The sequence below is a fragment of the Lactuca virosa genome, chromosome 5, assembly GCF_052849685.1.
Source record: "Lactuca virosa cultivar CGN04683 chromosome 5, Lactuca_virosa_CGN04683_v6, whole genome shotgun sequence".
Classification (NCBI taxonomy): domain Eukaryota; kingdom Viridiplantae; phylum Streptophyta; class Magnoliopsida; order Asterales; family Asteraceae; genus Lactuca; species Lactuca virosa.
The window spans coordinates 297,168,716-297,190,010 of record NC_136430.1 but is presented as its reverse complement, the minus strand read 5'-3'; the positions used below and the strand labels follow the sequence as shown (position 1 = coordinate 297,190,010).

Genomic DNA, 21,295 nt, shown 5'->3' with positions numbered 1-21,295 from the left:
TTAATCTACCCGAGCGTCGTATGGTCAGTCCAAATGAAACTATCCAAGTGTATATTGTCTAGTCCTTTCATGGTCAATCAATGTCTAGTCCATTTGAATTATTTGTGCCAACCAGCACATTGAATACAGAGTCTAGACAATTCGGCTTTAGTGCATTACACGAATTGCATATTGCCCTTTAGCACTAGATTTCATATCACCTCCCAATAATAACTACTAACGAAAAAACTATTAAGAAAATGAAAAATTGTCTTTAAAACGAATCAGAGTAAGATAAACTCAGGAGTATAGAGAAGAAAATGCAAACCGTAATTCACCGATTGAATTTGCATCCAGAAGGTCTGAGAACAACACGCATAATCTCAGAACAGATCCGAAAATTCTTCATGTCATTAAGCACAAACCCCATGTGATCCCTTCTTTTCTTCTTTTCCCGCAAAGGACACATACTCTCAAACAATGTTCTGAGTGTTGTACAGTTGAGAGATGCCTCCTATCACGTGCCTGGAACAGCCACTACCAACAAACCGAAGTCTGATGATATGCCTCCATAGCTGCTCCGACACAGAGCGGGATTAGTTGTTCTTTGGAACCCAGTCCATTTTCAAACTGGGTTGACCTTTTTCATCCTTGCACGGTACTCTCTCCCATGATATATCCTGTTTATCACAAACAGAAGATGAAGAAATATTAGAATCGTTAGAAGATTTGGGAGAGTGAGCCTTTGGAACCCATTTGTAGTTGGGTTTAACCCATTTCTTTTTCGATCTGATGGGTGGCTCGGTACTTGCTTTTGATCTTGATGTCGGCCGTTGAGATGACTTTGATTTTGGCTTCACGGGAGCATCTCTTGGATTTGGCTTCTTGGCCGGCATTCCCTTCTTTCCCTTGGGATTCGGATTCTTGGCCTTGTGGGATTGATTCTTGGCCTTCTGGGCATTCCAATCGCCATTGTCTGAACGTGACCTTGAGGGGTTTCTTTTGGAAAATCTCCCTCTTGGCGCGTTCTGCCACCCTTGTGTGTAGTAGGGAACGTATGCGCGATTTGGACAGTTTCGGGCAATGTGACCAGGTGTTCCACAGTGAAAACATGTCTTTTTCTTCACTGTGAAATTGTTTCTTCTAGCCCCTGGTGGCGTATCCTTGCCTTGTCTCTTATTTTTCCCACAAGCACAATTACAACAGGCACTCTGTTTCACTTGAATTGGTGGCCTGTATTTTTCAACAACAGGTTGATCAGAAGCAGCTGAGTTCGAAGCAACAGATTCAGAGTTCAAGGAGATGTTGGTTTGTTCAATGGTGTTCTCCTTGTTCTCATCCTCTGCTACTTTACCTGCACATGAAGTAGATGTGCTAGAAACAGGAACATCAGTATTTTAAAACAAATAATCAAATATGTCAAAAATTTTTAACTCAACATGATCTGATGCAGAAGCATCACAAGATGTATCATCAATTTTAACATCAGAAACAATAGAGTTTTCATTCGAAACAGAAACATCAGGTTCAGACTCAGTTTTGTTATCAGAAACAGATCCTTCAACTTCGTGCTTTGACTGATCTAAGGATTGCTCTGCAAGGGAAGTAGAAGGGTTAGAACTTTCAACATTAATAAATCCTCCTGAAACAAAACCAGATGGCTTGCCATAAACCATGAATGGTTCGTTGGCAATCTCCTCTTTAGACAAGGGTTGATACTGATATGTATGATTAAAAGGAGGAGGTACATTATCGTATCCTAAACCCTTTTGCTGGTTTCGTTTGAACTGCAGGCATTGGTCAATCATGTTGGCAACTACCTCGCTTGATCCATCAAATTTTCTAAAATCAAAATTTGCAGTTTCAAATTGTCTCTTTAATGTATCAAGCTCAGTAATTAACTCATCATTCTGTCTCTTAATATAATCATAAAGTTCACATTTTTCACTGTATTCTGTCTGAATTCTCTTAAAGTCCTTTATTTTTGTCTCTAATTGGGTCTTTAGGGGTTTCTGTCCTTTCCTGAGTTGATATCCTTCATATCTCAGGTCCTCAACTTCTCTTTTTAATAAATCAATTTGTTCCCGAAGAAACTTAATCGTAGTTTTACAAGATGGATTACATGAAACTTCATTGACTGGAACGTTTGAAGAACTCATTTTTTTTTATTTTATTATTATTATTATTTATTATTATTATTATTATTATTATTATTTTAAAATATGCCCTTTGACTAAAAACTCAAAAGTCAACCTTAAAAGTCAAATTTAAAAAGTCAAACTGAAAAATCAAACTTAAAAGTCAAACTTAAAAGTCAAACCGAAAAGTTAAATTTGAAAATTTAAAAGTTAAATGAGAAAGTCAAAGTTTAAAGTCAAAGGTCAAACTTTAAAAGTCAAAGTCAAAATTTTAAGATCAAAAGTCAAAAATAAAAATCTATAATAAAAATCTAAAATTTTGGATGAAAATGGAATTTTAAAATAAAAGAAATTGAATTTTTGGGCTAAAAGTGCTAAAAATGCGAAATTGGGTTGCAGCAGCGAAGCCTTTTGAATTAATTCACGAAGGATTTGAACAAGTTGCTAGCTAGTTGGGTTGGTAAGGTGCTGAAGTGAGGAATCAGAGGTCGCGAGTTTGAAACACGGCATCTCAAAAACGATTCCTTTTTTTTTTTTAATGAAAGCACGCTGTGCGAACTTCGGACCTTATGCGAGGACGTGCGAGGATCAACTCCGAAGCGAAGACCAAGGCTGCTGGACCGCAAACTCCGAGGACCGGCCGTAAACTCCGGCGGAACCCTAGCCGTAAACGTAGCCGCCGCCTCGCTGGTTACGACCAAAAACAACGATTTTTGCCCCTTTTTGCTCCAAAACTCGATCAAAAACCCGTTTTTATCAAAAACGCGAAGAACAAACCCCCCCTAATTTTCAGAGATCTATCCAAAAACGCAGGAATCTTTTAAAAATAAGATCAAATAAGCTCCAGATCTGACAAAATTGACTGATACAATCCAAACTTTGATATCAATTGTAAGTCCCTAATTTGCTTGTGTATCAATCAGATCCGTTTGATGGTGCGGAATATCAATCAAACGGATGATGTCAGATCAAATAGAAGAGAAGGAGAAGAAGAAGATGATAAATCTTGTATGTATTGATATGAATGAAGATCCGGATACAAGATTCACACACACTAACACACACTCTCTTTTCTCTCTCTGTAGAACACCTTCAAATGCACACACTTAAGCTCTTCTATTCTATGGCAATTATGCACTCCTCACCCTATATATATAGTAGACATGGGCCGTGAATGAGTTTACGGCCGTAAACCTGTTTACGGCCGTAAACACTGAGCTGTTTACGGTCCTAGACATAAAAATAAATTTTCCTAGAAAAGCAAAATATAAACCATAATTTTGACCCAACATCATTGAATTATGTAGAACTTTTCAATTTTGTAAGACATGTTTCCACAAAATAGGAGACTCAAGATCAACCTCAGTGTTAACACAAAGCAAGCAATCATAACTATAAACAACCATAAACACACACGAAGGCATATACCTATATAAGAAGATATCCAAGATGGCACAGGGAGCCATCTTTAATTGAAAAGCCACAAGAGACAAATTGCATATATTCTATCTTTAACTTTTAGGAAAAGAGAGATTATGGATATTATAACCACATTCACCTTTTTTGGAAAAAAAAAATATAAATAGATATAACTAATTTGTACGTTCTATACAAAAAAGACTAGTTCTAACAACAAACTTTATAGAAATCAGCCTTTAAGGCTTTAAGACCAAATATTCTTTTCAGAGTAACGCCATCATATACATATGTCCCTACTTTGCAAAATGACCTCATAATGATCAACATTCTATCTTAGGAATTTCATTCTAAAACGTACACATGCAACTTACGACACATCTAGATTTGATTATTTCACTTTCTTACTTTTCATGAACACTTTGTTGACAAGAATCTCATCTTCATGACAACATTTGGGTGGTTAATGTCAAGATAACTCACATCACATGAAGGGGTGTGTGTGTGTGTGTGTGTGTGTGTGTATAACTGAGACAGAGAGATGCCCTCAAACCTTGACCACAATAACAAAACAAGCTCAGTCTACTTCTCTTGCCTATAAATATGCATGGCTTCTCAATCTATTTCATACTCAACCAAAACTTCAAAAAAAATTCATAGACTCTCATACGGGATATGTCTTCTGTTACAAAGTCAATCAGACGGTGGTGGTGTAGGAGCCATGTACACAGGGACAACAATGATGATGGCTACAACTATGCACCAACAGCCTGGTTAGAAGCACGTGGGGATGGTGATGATGATGAAGACTACGAGTATGCTCCAGCAGCATCAGAGGGAGACGATGATGATGATGATGATTATAGTGATGACGATGATGGAGATTATGACTATGCCCCTGCAGCATGAGTTGGGTGACGAATATTTAACATTAACTCTAAATATTAACGTTGAGAAAATGAACCATAAGTAAGAAGCCGAGGGAGCATACACCTATTTGTGGATTTTTGTTGTACTTATAAATTATCATATTGTGTAATCGAATCTCTATTCTATTCTACCTCTCATGTCAATGATGATATTTATGTTCATCACCTTAATTTTCTAACAGCGCACACACGCATGCCCATAAATTACTCTAATAACCAACTTTCATATTGAGTCGTCTTCCCATTTATAAAGCCAACACCATTTTTGCAAGAAGAGCACGATTAGAGGCATATAATTAACTGAGGGTAACCACTTTACCCAAAAAAAGAGGCTATTATATTATATTTTTTCCCAAACAAGCCAAAATATCTATTCTCATGATCTTTTCCTTCCAAAAAAAAATAGTGAATCTTAATAAGAAAAGTAGCATAATTACGGCTACTGAGCACCAGTACTTTTACTAATGTCAACTGACCTCCAAACTCAATGCATTTGGCAGAACTAATTGTGCAAAATCCTATGTGGCAGCGCAGCTGGATGACCTGTCAACCATATTAGGTAATGACTCCACACTTCAACTTTTAGAAGGACTCCTGCCAGAATCAGTGCAACTTCCTTTAGTGTTGCATTAATTAATTTTAAGCAGCCAATGTAATAAAAAAACTCCTAACATTTTTCCCTTGTGGCCCACCCAATCACCTTTTAGACATGCACCTTCTTGAGCACTAGTATTAACATCTTCTCTACTTGTACTCTGCTGATATGTCTGCTAAACTTTTCTCAAATAAGTGCCCCCAAATAGGTGAGCCACGCCATTTGATCATAACTCCACACTTATTGTCGTGGGTGAAACATGCCTAGTTTACTTCTCTTGCTCATACATATGCATGGCTTCTTAGTTTTTTTACTACTCAAATTTTGCTTCTCTTGTCTATATATAAGCATGACTTCTCAGTTTCTTATATAATCAAAATCAAAACCCTAAAACTTCTTCTTAGAGTCTCTCGATCACCAATGTATTCGGTTATTAAGACAATAAGAAGGTGGTGTTGCTGGAGCCATGCAGCTGGAGACAAAGAAGATGATCTTTATAACCATGCACCAACAGCCAGGTTACAAGGAGATGGAGACGACGATGATGGAGACTACCATTATGCCCCTGCAGCATCAGAAGGAGATAGTGATGATGATGATAGAGATTATGATTATGCTCCAGCAGGATTAGATGGAAATGGTGCCGATGATGATGACTATTGTGAATACGCGCTAGCAGCATGAATTATATGATAAACAATATTTGACATCAACTCTACTGCTGTGAAAATTCATCAGTTAAAGTAAGAATGTGATCAGATTTTTGTGGATTTTTGGCAAAAAATTATCCATAATATTGTTTGTTAGAGGTCGATCCGTTGATTTGGAACGTCTGTGTGCTAAAATTAAAAAAGGACCCTAAATATGATTTTTTTTTATATATAAGCAAAAAAACATCAATATTGCCATAACAAAATTGTCAATAATCTTTCACTAATATGTACTAGTCTGTACTAATTCTTCGCTAATGTATGTTAGAAAAAATTTGGCCCATAAATGATAAATGACACGAGCCTTGTGCGGTCAAACACCCCACGCATTGACCCAGTGTCGGCCCTGATTAGTGTAGACCCTTATTAGATGTAGGTGTCGTGTCCATTGTCAACAATTTTCTAGTTTAGTAACTCAATAGTTCTTGAACATAAGGGGCTATGACATAATTATATTCATTCGTTCTACAAAGCATATGCGCAGACAAATTGATATATGCTAAGATACGTATAGAAAGAAAATCAACTATGAACATTTAGGGAAAATGACTTGCGAGGATAAATACATTTTCGTATTATTCACGTTTAGGCAACTTCTTCCTTTTTGTACATATTTGACCTATTAACTTGTTAAATGTGTTCACGTTTAGGCAACTTCTTCATTTTTGTATATATTTGACCAATTAACTTGATAAATGTGTGGAAAAAAAAAGTTATCTAAATGTCAACAATTTTTTTTTTTTAGAAATTTCTTAAGATTTTTTATAATTTCTTACAACGTTTTTATGATATTTTTTTCTTATATCTAATGCAATGTTTTAAACTTTGTTTATAGTTTTTTTTAACTTTTTTTTTATTTTCATATAATTTTAATACAAGTGCTTTTAAACCAAATATTTTCTAAACGTTTTAAAATTTTCTTACAAGTTATTATTATTATTATTATTATTTTTTACATTATAATTTTTTTTATAACTTTAATATAACTATTTCTAAACTTTCTTTTACAACATTTTAAAAGCGTTTCATAGATTTTGTATGACAATTTAGTACTTTTTTATAACATTTAAAATAATTTCGTTAAATACTAGTTTAGACCGTTGTAATAAAAAATTAAAAAATTTATAAACTTCTAACTAAAAAGTATAAAAAAAAGTTGTAATAATTTTAAAACATTTACATTATATAGTTTTTTTGTGTTTTTATTTGCTACCTAATATTTTCTTTTTATTTTTTAAAAGACCCTCCATACTTATTAATACATATTTAATTTAATTGTTAGATAGTATTTACTTTTAAAATATTGCATTTGCTTAAAACAAAAGAAAAAAAATAAGTGAAAAGTTAATAATAAATATATATGAAATATAATTAATTTATAATATTATAAACTTAATAGAATACAAAAAATTTTAAAAATAAAAATAATGCAATAAATGAAAATTTGATAATATAATACAAAAATAAAAAAAATATATGCTTGGATTCATCTTAGAAGCTTTAAACCCACAATCCAAATGAAACATCCCAAAAATCAATGTGAAATTTTTATTTTTAAAAAACAACCCAAAATCATAAATGTTTACAAAACATAGTTTCCAAAGTATAAAATCACAAATGAGAGTATCCCAAAATCGAATTTCATAAAACTGAATGATGTGTGTGATCAAGCCTTTGTATTGCCCCGATCATCTGATGTACCTGAAACATAAAACTTAAACTGTAAGCCAAAGCTTAGTGAGTTCCCTCAAAGTACCACACACAACCAAATAAATATACATATTGCATGTTGGGTCCACAACCTCCCGCTTGGATTACCTTGGCCCACAACCTCCCGGTTGGATTGCCATACATATTGCATATTGGGTCCACAGCCTTCGGGTTGGATTACCCAGCCACAACCTCCCGATTGGATTGCCCCGGGTTTGTTAGCTTACAACACAAAACAGTACAACCTCAACCTAATATGTCGATATATGTAACATATAATCATATAACCAGCAAACAGATAATCATACAGATCTAACAGATCACTACAACATAGCAACATCCTAAACCAGGATACATAATCTACTTGGGCTAGCATTGGTGCCTTCGACCCCCAAGTATAGTGAGGAAACTCACTTCACAGTCTGAAAAGATAGTAGAAAAGAATAATGCTCCAAATGTCAACTCTACATGTCACCTATACAACAAAAGGTGACTTAAACTCAAACTACAACTCAAAATACCTAGAATACCCTTAGGTCAAACTTGGTCAAAAGTAAAAAAAGTCAACTCCAGACTGAGTACACGCTGCGTACTCAGCATGTACGCATTGCGTACTCATTCATCCAAAAACAGGGCCTTTATGGAGTAAGCGCTGCGTACTCAGAAGTACGCCCAACATACTTGGCCGTAATCTAATCCTTCATGTTAAGTGCTTAATCCCTAAAGTTCTTTCGTCCAAAACTCAATTCTAGTCCCAAATAACATTCTAAGTTATAAAGTTTCCAACTTTATGACTTTGCATGGCTATAAAGTGTCCAAATCTTAAACCTAAACATCTCACAATGTTCTAAGCCACATAATACATGCATAGAGGAAAGTGAAGGGTCAAGATCCCATCTTTATAACTCTAAACACCCCAAAACGTCCAAAAGTGCAACTCATTTGGTCTAGAGTAGTCCATACTCACATAGGCCAAGAATATGGGACTAAAAGCACATAACTTCTAAAACTAGCAAGATCTAGAAAAATAATCATCAAGTTCAAAACTTTATACCTTATAGGGGTTGCTCAAGAAGTGTAAAACTTAGATCTACAAAGCTTAGAGCTCCTTCCTTGCTTTCCAATGTCTTCATACTTTCAAGAGTGGACACCACACACCAAAATGAGCTCAAAACACCAAAAATGGAGCTTACGGTTTGTTAGGGATGAAAAGAGGGATGGAGGCTGATGAATGAAGGGGTCTCAATGAGATAATGATTCTTAAATAAAGTTCAAACCCTAAAAATTAGGGTTTGGCCATTAGCCACGTACGTCCAATGTATATAAGTGTACGCCCAGCGTACCCACAAAAGACGCATTTTCCACTTAATTGACCAAGGGGCCGATTTGCAACAAATTTCATATATAAGGGTAAAAAATATGAATTGTCTGGATAATGAATGTTATACCAGATCCACCTTATAAATTCATCATGACCCACACTTTGGATTCAAAATTTCAATTTGGATATGGAATTTTCACAAATGGATCCACTTTGAATTCAAATATGTATCCATTTCATCTTGCATCAATTAATGAATTAATAACTAGAAGGAAGATAGTCAGATGGTAGGGGTAAGCATTTTGACTTTTGGATAGGACCAAACTGGGAACCGGACCTGGACCGGACTCAACAGGTCTAGTCCAAATACCCACCCCTTCAATCATAATAAACAAACTAACTTTCGATAGGCTTCAACGAATATATCATATACACCCACTGTTGTAAAAATCCCGACTAGGTCCCGATTAATCTCCGATTAATCCCTAGGTGCTACTCGACCGATTTGAGGGCGCATAGCGATTAATCCCTGCATACATAATGAGTGAAACATTATAAAACGATGAAATTTTAACATTTTGAAGAAGTTTTATCTCAATGGAAACTATTTGAGGCATGATTAGTGTTGTATTAATCATATTAACCTATTTTTTTTTATCATATAGTGGTATTTACGAACTTTGATATGATATTAGTCATATTATTCAACAAATTAGCAATTAATGGTTCCCGATTAATCTCCGCCTAACCGATTAATCCCTTGACCGCAGTCCACCGACTAGGTAACGTCGAACGTTTTTTACAACCTTGTATGCACCTAAAGTTGTATCGGTCCAACAGGTACAAGAATCGGAAAACCTGGACCTAAACCGGCCTCAACCGGTCCGGTCGAAGGTCCATTAATTTCTGCCAAACCGGTCCAGTCCAAGACCCGGTCATGTTCGGTTCGATATGGTTCGGTCCAAATGCTCACCCCTATGATATGATGCTTTTCCGCCACAAAGGGAATCTAATTGCAGGGCTTTTTATGGGCAGGGTGGCGTTCTCACACCCATCGCAGTGACATGTCGCACCCACTGTAGGGTGCGATGGAACCACACCGGTTGCTCTTATTGTGCACAACTTGGGAATATGAATACAAAAAGGCAAGTAATATGAACACTGAAAGGTCCGAATGATCCACAGTTTTTAGAATCAATAGGTCTTTAAATGTTCATTTGAAACAATTGAAACCCTTCTTATTTGATGATCATGAGACTTACCAAAAATCTAAATTCTTGATCAATGGATGAACAATATCATCATTTTCGTTCAATAAGATACCAAAGTGGATGATTGACTCATTCCATACTAGAAATAATCGCAGAAAATCCTTTGATAACACGGATTCCTAACATTTGATAATTAAAGAGTTAAACTTTTTTGAACGATGATATTATTAAACTAGCAAAATACTTTGCAAACAAAATATAATTGCACCGTAAAGAAGTCATGTAAGATTATATTAATAGTTAGATTTAAAGTTTATATATTAAGTTTGCGTTTATTTCTATGTTTCAAACTTTAAGTTTGCGTTTATTTCTATGTTTCAAACTTTATATAACTTGTGAAAACATAGGTAGGGATGCACTTTTCGGTTTTAAACTTATAACCACTTCAATTTGGTAAAATCTTTTGGTCCAATTTTAATATCATGATGTTGTAAAATTAAAAACAATCGATCTAGACAATCTTGATTTCACATGGGTCAAAAACAAAAACCACACTTAGAAACAAATTAAGGAAAAAAAAAAAAAAAAAAAAAAAAAAAAAAAAAAAACTTACTAAAACCTAATTTTGATCGACCATAAGGACAGTTTTGTAATTTACTCTAAAAGTAAACTCAAGCTATACCAAGTCCGAGTTTACCCGACTCAACCCCGGTTATACCTATGGGCGACGTACGCACCACGTGCCGTGTAGATAATGACCGTCGTATCCGAAACCGGTTCAATCAGCTTGGCAGGCTCGTCGAACGTTCTTTCACCAATTTGATTACGCAAATTTCAGGTAAATTAATAAACAAGATCAAGCAATTCGGAATTGTTCGTATCTTACGTCAAATTGTACTACAACTCTTGATTGTTTCTTCTTCAATTCATTTACTTCACATGTTGAATCAATTTTCATTTGACGATCGTTTACAAATTGTATCGTTTGTTTGATATTTCTAGGGTTTTCTTACTTTTGATCAGGTTAGAAGTTGTTAAATGACCGGAGAATTAGAGCTAGAAGCTAGGGGTTTGGAAAACCCTAGCGATTCAGATCCTCTGCTTCCGAGTCACCAACGCGCTGATTCTGAATCACCGTCGTCGTCTCCATCGCCGCCGCCGGTCGCCGCGAGTTCCATTGAGGTAAAAGATGAAGATGTTGAAGAAGGTTCGATAGCTACCTGTCGTATTTGCCTTGAGTGCGACGGAGAGGAAGGTGAAGCTTCACTAATTACTTATCACAATCTGAGAACATTCGTTTTGTTTATTTCGTTTCAGTAATCAGTAATTTATCAAAATACATGATGTTCTATGCTTCTTTTCTGATCATATTTGTGTTATTTCGTTCAAAATCTTGTGGTTTTCATATCAGTTGGAAATTTTGAAGTAACAAGTATACATATCCACATTATTTCTTCAATCTTCATATAAAATTCTTTCCTTAACTTTGATTCTTTTGTTTTCTGTAGATGATGATCTGATATCTCCATGCATGTGCAAAGGCACCCAACAGTTTGTCCATCGTTCATGCCTTGATCATTGGAGATCTGTCAAGGTGAGGAAGACCACTAGTTGTTTATATTGTTTAATAGAGAATAAAAATCTTTCTATTTGTTCATATATTTACATACTCTTGTTGACTTGTTACATTACTCTTAACAGGAAGGTTTTGCCTTTTCACATTGCACAACTTGCAAAGCCCAGTTTCATCTTCTAGTTGTTGAGTTAGAAGAAAACTCATGGCGCAAAATAAAGTTCAGACTATTTGTTGCCAGAGATGTGTGTCTTGTGTTTTTAGCTGTACAAACAGTTAAGTCTTTCTAGCTTCACTTACAGTTTTTAAACTTGCATCCTTTACACATGCTATAAGCCTATAACAAACAGATCAATGAAAGTTGCAATTTCTGAGTAATTCAAATGCTTCATTAAACAGGTGATTGGAATGATGGGAGGTCTAGCATATATTGCTGATAAAGATGGGTCATTTAGAGATTCATTTAATGACAGTTGGGATCGTATATTGTCAAGGCACCCTATACCATTCTACTATTGTATAGGTTAGTTTCCCCTTTTTTATCATGAGGATAAAATTTTTGTGGGCCCCACTAATATCAATCTGAGTTATTGTTTTTATAACAGGGGTACTTGTCTTCTTTGTGTTGCTTGGATTTTTTGGGATCATACTACACTGCTCATCTTTAAATAATGATCCAAGAATGGCTGGGTGTCAAAACTGTTGTTATGGATGGGGGATATTGGATTGTTTTCCTGCATCAATGGAAGCATGTTTTGCTCTTGTTATTGTTTTTGTGGTTATATTTGCCATTCTTGGTATTGCCTATGGCTTTCTTGCTGCCACCATGGCTATTCAAAGGATTTGGCAGAGACATTATCACATCCTCACCAAAAGAGAACTTACACAGGTATTATATATATATATATATATATATATATATATATATATATATATATATATATATATATATACACTTGTATTTTCATCATTTTATTGATTTAGCTATTTAGCTGTTGTTTTTATGATTTGGGTTTTTATTTGGTAGGAGTATGTAGTGGAGGATCTTCACGGGTGCTACACCCCTGCGAAACTAGAACCAGAGCATATAGAGCGCTTAAAGATGTTAAAGCTTTTGTAATATGAAGAAGTGTAGTTTCACATTAAAGAACGAATACGAATACTTCAATTTGTGTAACACACTCTCATTTTGTTGATTTAGTTGGGCAAAAAAAGAAAAACAACTTTCATAGTTTATGGTATGTCTTTTTGTTTGTTATGACATGACAAAACAAGTTACTGAACGACAAAAATTGTAAATTTTTTTTTTTGTAATCTTGACATGGAAAGTGGTAAAAACATGAATAGTGCTTCAAGTATATATTTTTTTCACTTTATGGAAGATTTGATATATATATATACTTTTATATTTTCATTTCTTTGGTTTTCTTTGGTTTTAACATTTACCAAAGTAGAAAAACAAAGCACTAATGGTGTCATCTTAAGTTTTCACCATCTCCCTCTTGAAAATCATCACCAACAAAAACTAAATGATCGCCATCTCGAATCAACTCGATTTCATCTATTTCCGCCCCGTCTTTATTCAAAACTTTCAATGGCATGAAACCGAATTTCTTAACACTAATATCAAGTAAACCCTCAAAGCTTTGTGGTAAAAGCACAAGCTTCCCTTGAGTATCCCCTTTTTCAGGACAACTAACTATCACCCGTCTAGGGCTTTCTATCACAATTTGTGTCTTCGCTGAACTCAACACCAAGTTGATATTGTTGTCTTGTGGATTCGCCATAATCCCAAAGAGAGAATTATGAAAGGTGTACCCCCTTCGTCTTTGCCTAGGTTGACTCACATTACCCTCGTTCCTATTGTTGTTCTGGGACTGGGACTGTGATTGGGACTGAGACACGGGTCTGATCAAAGAAGGATCGGATTTAAACCGTCCGAGAAATTGTACGTGTCGTGACTCGGCTCTTTGAAAGGGCATGAGAGATGTGGTTTTGGTCAATTGAGAGTAGTCGTCGGTTGACTTAACTGATAAGAAAAACTTTTTTATCTCAAGGTGGCCTTGTTGGTCTGCTAAATCTCGTGGGGTCCACCCATGGTCATCTGGCTTATCGACATCGGCTCCTTGTATTAACAAAAACTTGACCATTTCAATGTTGCCTTCACAAACCGCCACGTGGAGGGCGGTTGAACCGTTGGATTTGGGAAGCGTGATGTCTCCTCCAAGACTAATGATTTTTTTAAGAATATCGAGTTTGTTTTGTTCGGCGGCTATGCACGCAAACTGTCCGATGTCGCCGGATACTAGAGTGCCATTGTTGTCTTTTAGGATTCCGGTGACTGGTTCATGGTTGTTCAGTATGGATTCCCACATTGGAACATTACCTTCTGAATCTGGATAAGTCAAAAGAGAGAGATATAATAAGATTGGATGATAGTGACTTGGAAACAGAAACCAAAACAGTTGACTTGCTATTTTCAACTGTTTGTAATGAATTGAAAACATCATTATTGATCAGAAAACGTGACAGATGATGTCTTTAGATAGTAAGACTTTGATTTATTTTATAAAAATAAAGTATTTTTAAATTCTATGATCATGATGACAAATATTTCAAGAAGATACGCATGGGTGGCTAAACAGAGATTAATTATTTAGGAATTTCGTCAACCTTTTATGCTATCCAAAAAGATTTTTTTTTGGTAGAAATTAATAAGGTTATATCTTTCTTTTGCATCAATAATCATACATCTTAATAATCTATTATTTATAACACTTATTCAAATCGATAATTATAATTTGTTGTTGAATTAATAAATAAGTGTTAAAACTATTAATCAAATTATTGTTCAAAACAGTTTAGACAATACAAAGTAAACATTGTTAAAAAAGTTACATTTTAATTATCAATAAAGAAAACATTAAATTAATCAAAATATAATGTCTTAATTATCCATTTATTATATATGATTTTGATTTTATCTTAATCATAAGTTAATTATTTTTAATATATAAACATATTTCTAGAATAATAAACTAATTCAATAAATAATGTTGAATAATATAACAATGTAGATGACCAAATAACTAACTTCTAGTCACAAAAACAAAAGCAACGACTTTTGCAGTTGAGGTTGAAAACATCCCCTTCCTTTAAATATTTTTATAAGGAGAAAAAAACGTCAATAATGGTAGTAATAATTCATAGTGTCAATAATTCAAAGAATTTGACCACCAAGTTGTTGTATTTTAGGAAAACAAATGAATCTGACTTCTTAAATTAATTGCAACAATAAAAGTGGCAAGACTCAGGAGGCATGTAATAATTTTGGCAAATTTAAATTAAAGTTGGTTTAAAGTCAAAGGAGCTATATCAATATGACAAAAACTACAATTTTTTTCCAACATAGAAAATAAAAAAATAAAAAATTACCTCTACTATTGGGATCCGCTCCATACTCTAGCAGTAGAAGTACACAATTGACATTTCCTTTAGATGCCGCTATGTGCTGGAAGTTAAATAAAAATAAATAAATAAATAATTTCCAAAAACAAAGAAATCAATAAATAAATAATTCAACAAACCAAGGCAGTTCTTCCATTGTTGTCAGATTCATTAGGATCAAGGCCTCTCTTCAACAATTTTAATAGTAAATGTTCATCTCCTCGAAGTGTAGCAAAACATAGACTCAAAGGCAAGTCCATCCTCCCACGTGCCAACATGTTCTCTGTCTCCATTAAAACTTCCTCCATAACCGGATCATCCATATCTTTTAAATGCTAAAACATTAACAGAAATATCTGACATTTGTCAGTATTCAGTACAACCTGTTATGTTCTGTCCTGTTAACAGAATAAAATAAAACCTTGAGGAGATTGTTCATGATAATGGTGCCGTCGCCAACGTTTGATTGAATGATGTGTAAAAATGTAGCGCGGTTTAACCGGAGTAACTGGCTTAACCGTTTTGTGCGAACCGTAAATAGTTGAGGTCTGTAACAAAGAACACCGATTTCACCACAAAGATCACCGGTTTTAGCTTCTCCAACAATCTGAAATTATTAATTAGATAACTAATGACTTAATTAATCTTACAATTTTTTGAAAAAAAAAAAGAAGGTAAAATTCTACTAAATATGAAAGAAAAAGACTTACATGTTCAACTGCATTTTTTGTAACAACCAGTTCCTAAACAAGTGATTATTAACACATGGAAACATTTTTAGAAAGGAGATTAAGTAAAATCGATTTAAGGCCGTGTGAGACTACATTTTCTTTTAGATTTGATTTTTTGGGATCTTTGTTGAAATTGTTTGATTATAGGGTTTCTTGAAAAGCGAGATGAAGATGAACGAGACAAGGGTAAAATTGTCATTTTTACAAATATTCTTTTTTAAACCAAAACCGGAAGAAAATGTAGTTCACGATAAATAAAATAAATAAATTCACGACTCACTACTGCTCCTGTAACAAGAACATAAAAATCGGTCGGGGCTTCATTTTGCAAAATGACATCTTCCTTTGGAGGAAAATACTCGGCTTTCATCTCCGATACCTTGAGAGAAAAAAAAAATTAAAGGTTTAAAAATGAAATTTGTTAGGAAAAAAATTACAAACAAAACATTATATTTTGTGCTTTTTTTTTTGTAATCAACCCGTAAAAGTTTCAAACATTTTTTCCAAATTAACCATTTTTGACTTGCATGACTTTTTTATATCCGGTCAAAATAATTATTTTTGATGGTCTTATTTGAATAAATAAAGTATAAACACATAATTGCCCAAAATATACAGGTTCTTATACATACAGTAATAATAATACTAATAGTAATAGTAATGAATCCTACCAGTTGAAAAAGCAAGTCGTTGGAAACACCACGAAACAAGTACGCTTTATCCAAAAGCGAATAAAAAAGAAAATGTGAAATACTGGATCGAATAGCTTTTGGAAGCGAATCAAGACTCTCTTGTTGTTGAAGTCCCTCTGAATCCGTTCTAAATTTCAAACACAAATGCGCAAGCATCTGATCTTGCAAACGAGAAGGCAACTGGTTTCTTTGTGCAAAACTCGAAGCAGCTTGAATCGTATCTCTCTATTTTTTAAAACAAAGTTTATAAAATTAATCATTTGATATTTTTTTTTGGTAGTGTGTAAATAGTTAATATATATACTTACAAATTGTCTGGTTTTACTAGTTCCATGGACAACCAAATTGGTCATGTTTCCTATTAAATATGATGTCATTCCGAGGTTGAAAAGCATGTAACATATGACAAATACCATTTCTCGTCTATTTTGTGCATGTAAATCACCATATCCGACAGTGGTCAAAGTTGTGATTGACCAATACATGGATGTCACATATCGGATCCATAAACTCTCCTTTTGAAAACCTTCATTGCCATATCCTATCCATGTTTTTCCTGGATTTGGGTAATGAGCAGCAAGGTAATAGTAAAAACACCCGGCACAATGTACAGCAAAAAGTGTAACCTTCATAAAAAGTAGACAATTTTAATTCAATATTATGTTATTTATTATTATTATTATTATTATTATTATTATTATTTGTTAATATTAGCCTAAATTTTAATATGGATTGGACTTATTAAGGGTTTACCAAAAGAAGAATTTTTTAATTATAACAAAATGATCACCATCACCTATTTTGCCACGTGGATTTTGTGAATTGCGAAATTGTCTAATGAACGATCCCACGCACAAAAAATATTAGTAAAAGATTTATAAAAAAATCTTCCAGAAAAAAACAATATTTTTAGCATAATAATTTTATCACTTTACAAAAAAGTGGCAATTATTTAAGGTTTCTTTTTTGGAAGGGACCACAAAAAAAAACAATTATGCGATCGTAAAATCCAAATTACGCATCAGATTCAAGTAGCCATTTTATTAGAAATGCACAAATTATACTTAATTTATTAAATGGACCCCACATTTTCTATCATTTTTGTGATTAACCCACACATTTCGCCCACTTAACAAAATACTTACAGCAATAAGCTTCGCACATCGGACCCAGAAATAGTTGAAATTCCTATCTTTCTCCAATCTATTCCAAGGGCAAAAAAGTCAAAACACTAAAATATATATATATATATATATATATATATATTAATTAATAATTTACATATCATTCAAAATTACCTTGCAAACAGAGCACTAACTCTACGAAGTCTCCAGAGTCTACACATATTGAATAATCCGTAGGTTTGAAAAGAATCAGTGGACATCTTTCGAACAAGTTCAGAAGGAATTGTGGAAATGACATCAAATGCCAACCAAGTGCTTGTATATTTCCATGCAATCTGCTTTCTGTTGTCTACTAGAAGATAGGTGCTTTTGTCAAGGTAAGCTAAGAAGAAAGTGAGAATAATATCAATGGCGAAAAACCCATTCACGACATTATCAATGATTGAGAGAGGTTTTCGTGGCCTTTTGAGATATCCGAATTCAAATGGAGATGCCCAAGCAGTATAAAGGACCAAAACCACTAGATATGTCTCCCATGCCCTAAAAGGTGAAAATTCGAGTTTAGTTTCAGTGTATAATTGGACACGTGTAAAGTAAATGTGAAATTGTGTAGGAATGTAATCAAAGAAATGGATGTTAAGTCAGTATTTAATTATCTTGCTATATAGAAACCAAGGAGAAAGAAAGAACCAAAATGTTGTAACTTGGAATTGGTCAAATTTTAGATTTCTAGATTATTCAAGTTTTTATGTCGTATTCATCAGATTCTGCTCCCTGAATTCAAAAGGAGTCAAATCATTCTTGGAGAGTCAGAATTATCTATAGAAAGTCAATTAGCAGAACAACATATATCAAATTCATCCAATCGGCGCAAAATTTTCATTCAAAAAGTAATAAAAAAAATCCAATTGGAGGCATGCATTTGGAGTATTAACAGGGTGATGTATTGTAAATTGTATATGTTTTAATAAATAAAAGGTGTATTGCTGGAGGACTAAATTAATTACTTAAATATGCAGCTGATTGAAGCAACATTAAGAGTGATCACAGAAATCAATAAGCTAAGCTGCTATGAATATGCACACACAGACCTATACAGAATAATAATTTAACTCAAGTAAACCTGTAACAGCGATTCGTAAGGGGATATGGCGAAATTGCTATGTTTAATCAGTATTATAACTTAATCCACACAAACATACAGATCATGAACGCTATAACAGATGAATATGTTGTAGTAATCGAAGAGATTCTGGTGAACCTGTAACGGCGATCGTAAGGAGAGATGATGAAATTTCGAAGCTTAACACGGCGGTTGCTGCGAGCACCGAGTGAAGGTAAGATTGCGGTGGTGAGACTGTATTGACTGCCGTCCCTAGACATCTGTTCTAGTTCTTTAGCGCCACCGCACATTGAAACCCTAAAACCACTAGTTTTGGCGTGATTATCATAGATTTCCGCCATTTTTAGCTGGATTTCAATCTCCTTTGCGTTCTCTCTGCGTGTGCCTAACTGCCTCTATATAAACAAACATCATATGTGTTCATGTTGTGGGTCCACTTTAATTGTTTTTTAAGTTTTTTTCTACTTTTTTTTCTTGTTTATCTAACTTATAATTTTCACTTGTTGACTCTTCGAACGTTGTCGAATTTTTAATGGTAAGCCCAATTACATAACTATTAGGTTAGAGGGATTAAAGTATGTCATGTCATTGTACCATATCATTTTGACATAAATGACATGTTACTTTTATTGTCATATCATTTTTGTTATTTTTACCATACAACATAAATGACATGTTATTTTTAATAACAAATAAAAAAAATAAAAAATGGACAATTACACTCACACTCTCTCACCTCTATCATTTCTCTCACCTCGACACAACAATGCTAGTTGAGAATTTTTTTTGTCATGCCATCTTTGAGGGAGTGGTGTTTTAGTGTTTATATGAGCAAATGCCGAACCTTCTTGCCACCCACTCCCTTTAGGGGGTGTTTGGCTTAAGCTTTTTAGATGCCAAAAGTCATTTTTGGAAAAGTTACATAAAGTTAGGTTTTCTTGACTTTTCCAAAAAGTTGATTTTCCTTCTATCAAAAATCCAAAAGTAGCTTTTAAAAGTCTTTTGTTAAACATCTTTTATCTTTGATCTTTTTCTAAAAGTACTTTTGGCCTCTAAAAAGCTAAGTCAATCACCCCCTTAATCTAAATTATGAATATATGTTATTGACCCTTTTAAGTAAATGAAAAAAGCGGTGACATGGTATTGGAGCACAAAAAATCTTAAAATTTGTTTTTAGAAGTTATTTGTTTGATTTATTAGGGTTGTTATTCGGTCGGTTTAATCGGTTGTGGACTTGTTCGGTTCAGTTCGGTTTAATCCGTTTTTTACTTCCAAAATATTAACCGAAATCGAACCAAATAAGGTTTTGAATATTCAGTTTAAATAAAAATCGAATAAGCCCAACCGATGAAACCGGGCCTTGTTATTAGGTATCGATTGTTTTCAACACCCTTATGAGTTAATACTAAATGGTTAGTTTCATAAAAAAATCTATAAGTTTCACGATTTTCCGATTTAAACCAAAGAACAAATTCACCAAAAAAAAGCCTAGGATTTTTTTGTTCTTTTTATCATTTCACTTAATTATTCAGTTTGTAGGTTAACTTCCGATAACACACTTTTTTCCAAAAAAAAGTCATTTTTTCCTGAAAAAACTCATATTTGGCAACTTTTTCGTTTGGACCAACTTTTCTGTTTTTTTTTTCTCATAATTACATGTTCTTGTCGTTGGCTTGTTGTTGCTTATGGTGTTTTTTTTAATGGAGGAAGATGGATATACAATTGTCGATTGTATATTGCTTGCTACCATGGTAAAGAACTAAAGATGGAGGTTCGATTGTATGTGTGATTGCTTCATCCATAAAGGAGTGTATAGAATGAAGCTCTTATAACTTATGAGAAAGATCCAATGTGGGATGAGTTTTGATAATATTAATCATTTGCTTAACAAATTTAAGTATAATTCATCCATTATTTCATTTATTTATTTGTTCTTTATTTTGTCCAATAATATAAGTTATGTCCTATTTTTAGAAGGTAGGTACTAAATTTTTGTTATATAAATACTACATTAAATTTAAAAAGACAAAACTGCACAAATGGTCTCTGTGGTTAGCTGAAAATTGTCACTTTGGTCCAAAAAAGTTTGGACTAGCACCAGAGGTCTAAACTTTTCCTTTTCTTGCGAGTTTGGTCCAACTTGTTTTAAACATTTTTATAATGACAGTTTTGCCCCTGAATTTATCCTTTGTATTTTCTTTTTTGAATATTTTTATTATAAAAATTAATAAAATACTCTCTCTCTCTCTCTCTCTCTCCGTTAAAATGTCCTCTCTCTCTCTCTCTCTTGAAGAAAAACCCACACACGATGGGTTTTAACCACCATAAACCACCGCTGTCACTACCCATCTTCCCCATTGTTTTCTGTGATTAGCCCCACCCACACCTTCTCTGATCACTGCTAATTGATTCCCTCCCTTTTCCCTCGTCATTTGTCGTCGAACAGAAAAGTAACAGAGGCAGACTCGCCACCCCATTGCCATCGCTGCCAACGTAAAAACCAGCCGCCACCACCTGCTACCGTCGAGATTTTCACCAACACCTTGGTGCTTTCGTCCTTATTCCCTCTACAAACCAGTGAACACTAGAGGCGCTC

The 21,295-nt window shown here is 34.1% G+C and overlaps 2 protein-coding genes across 4 annotated transcripts; one reads left to right on the top strand and one right to left on the bottom strand.

Moving 5' to 3' along the window:
* The first annotated feature begins 10,758 nt into the window (after nt 1-10,758).
* On the top strand, nt 10,759-12,963 carry LOC145114781 (uncharacterized). 3 transcript variants are annotated; one of them, XM_079050862.1, is made up of 7 exons: nt 10,759-10,847; nt 11,033-11,264; nt 11,518-11,603; nt 11,711-11,857; nt 11,982-12,105; nt 12,188-12,471; nt 12,610-12,963. In XM_079050862.1, the coding sequence occupies exons 2-7, from the start codon at nt 11,048-11,050 to the stop codon at nt 12,700-12,702; spliced, it is 951 nt and encodes a 316-aa protein (XP_078906988.1). In that variant the 5' UTR covers nt 10,759-10,847; nt 11,033-11,047; the 3' UTR covers nt 12,703-12,963. The 3 variants fall into 3 exon arrangements, with proteins under 3 accessions (XP_078906988.1, XP_078906989.1, XP_078906990.1); XM_079050863.1 differs by having other exon boundaries at nt 10,782-10,847; nt 11,012-11,264; XM_079050864.1 differs by having other exon boundaries at nt 10,800-10,903.
* Nucleotides 12,828-19,066, bottom strand: LOC145114780 (potassium channel AKT1-like). The gene is made up of 11 exons (XM_079050861.1): nt 18,838-19,066; nt 17,751-18,116; nt 17,598-17,655; nt 16,761-17,078; nt 16,432-16,677; nt 16,041-16,139; nt 15,740-15,772; nt 15,451-15,636; nt 15,170-15,364; nt 15,018-15,093; nt 12,828-13,977 (listed from the first exon to the last, which is right to left on the bottom strand). The coding sequence occupies exons 1-11, from the start codon at nt 19,038-19,040 to the stop codon at nt 13,058-13,060; spliced, it is 2,700 nt and encodes an 899-aa protein (XP_078906987.1). The 5' UTR covers nt 19,041-19,066; the 3' UTR covers nt 12,828-13,057.
* Nucleotides 19,067-21,295: the final 2,229 nt, after the last annotated feature.

Coding starts and splice junctions, on each gene's coding strand:
- LOC145114780 (XM_079050861.1), bottom strand. CDS start 19,040: ATGGCGGAAATCTATGATAATCACGCCAAAACTAGTGGTTTTAGGGTT. Junction 17,079..17,597: donor GATGTGCGAAGCTTATTGCT/GTAAGTATTTTG, acceptor CTTTTTATGAAG/GTTACACTTTTTGCTGTACA. Junction 16,140..16,431: donor ACGACTTGCTTTTTCAACTG/GTAGGATTCATT, acceptor TTTTCTCTCAAG/GTATCGGAGATGAAAGCCGA.
- LOC145114781 (XM_079050862.1), top strand. CDS start 11,048: ATGACCGGAGAATTAGAGCTAGAAGCTAGGGGTTTGGAAAACCCTAGC. Junction 12,106..12,187: donor ACCATTCTACTATTGTATAG/GTTAGTTTCCCC, acceptor TTTTTATAACAG/GGGTACTTGTCTTCTTTGTG. Junction 12,472..12,609: donor CCAAAAGAGAACTTACACAG/GTATTATATATA, acceptor TTTATTTGGTAG/GAGTATGTAGTGGAGGATCT.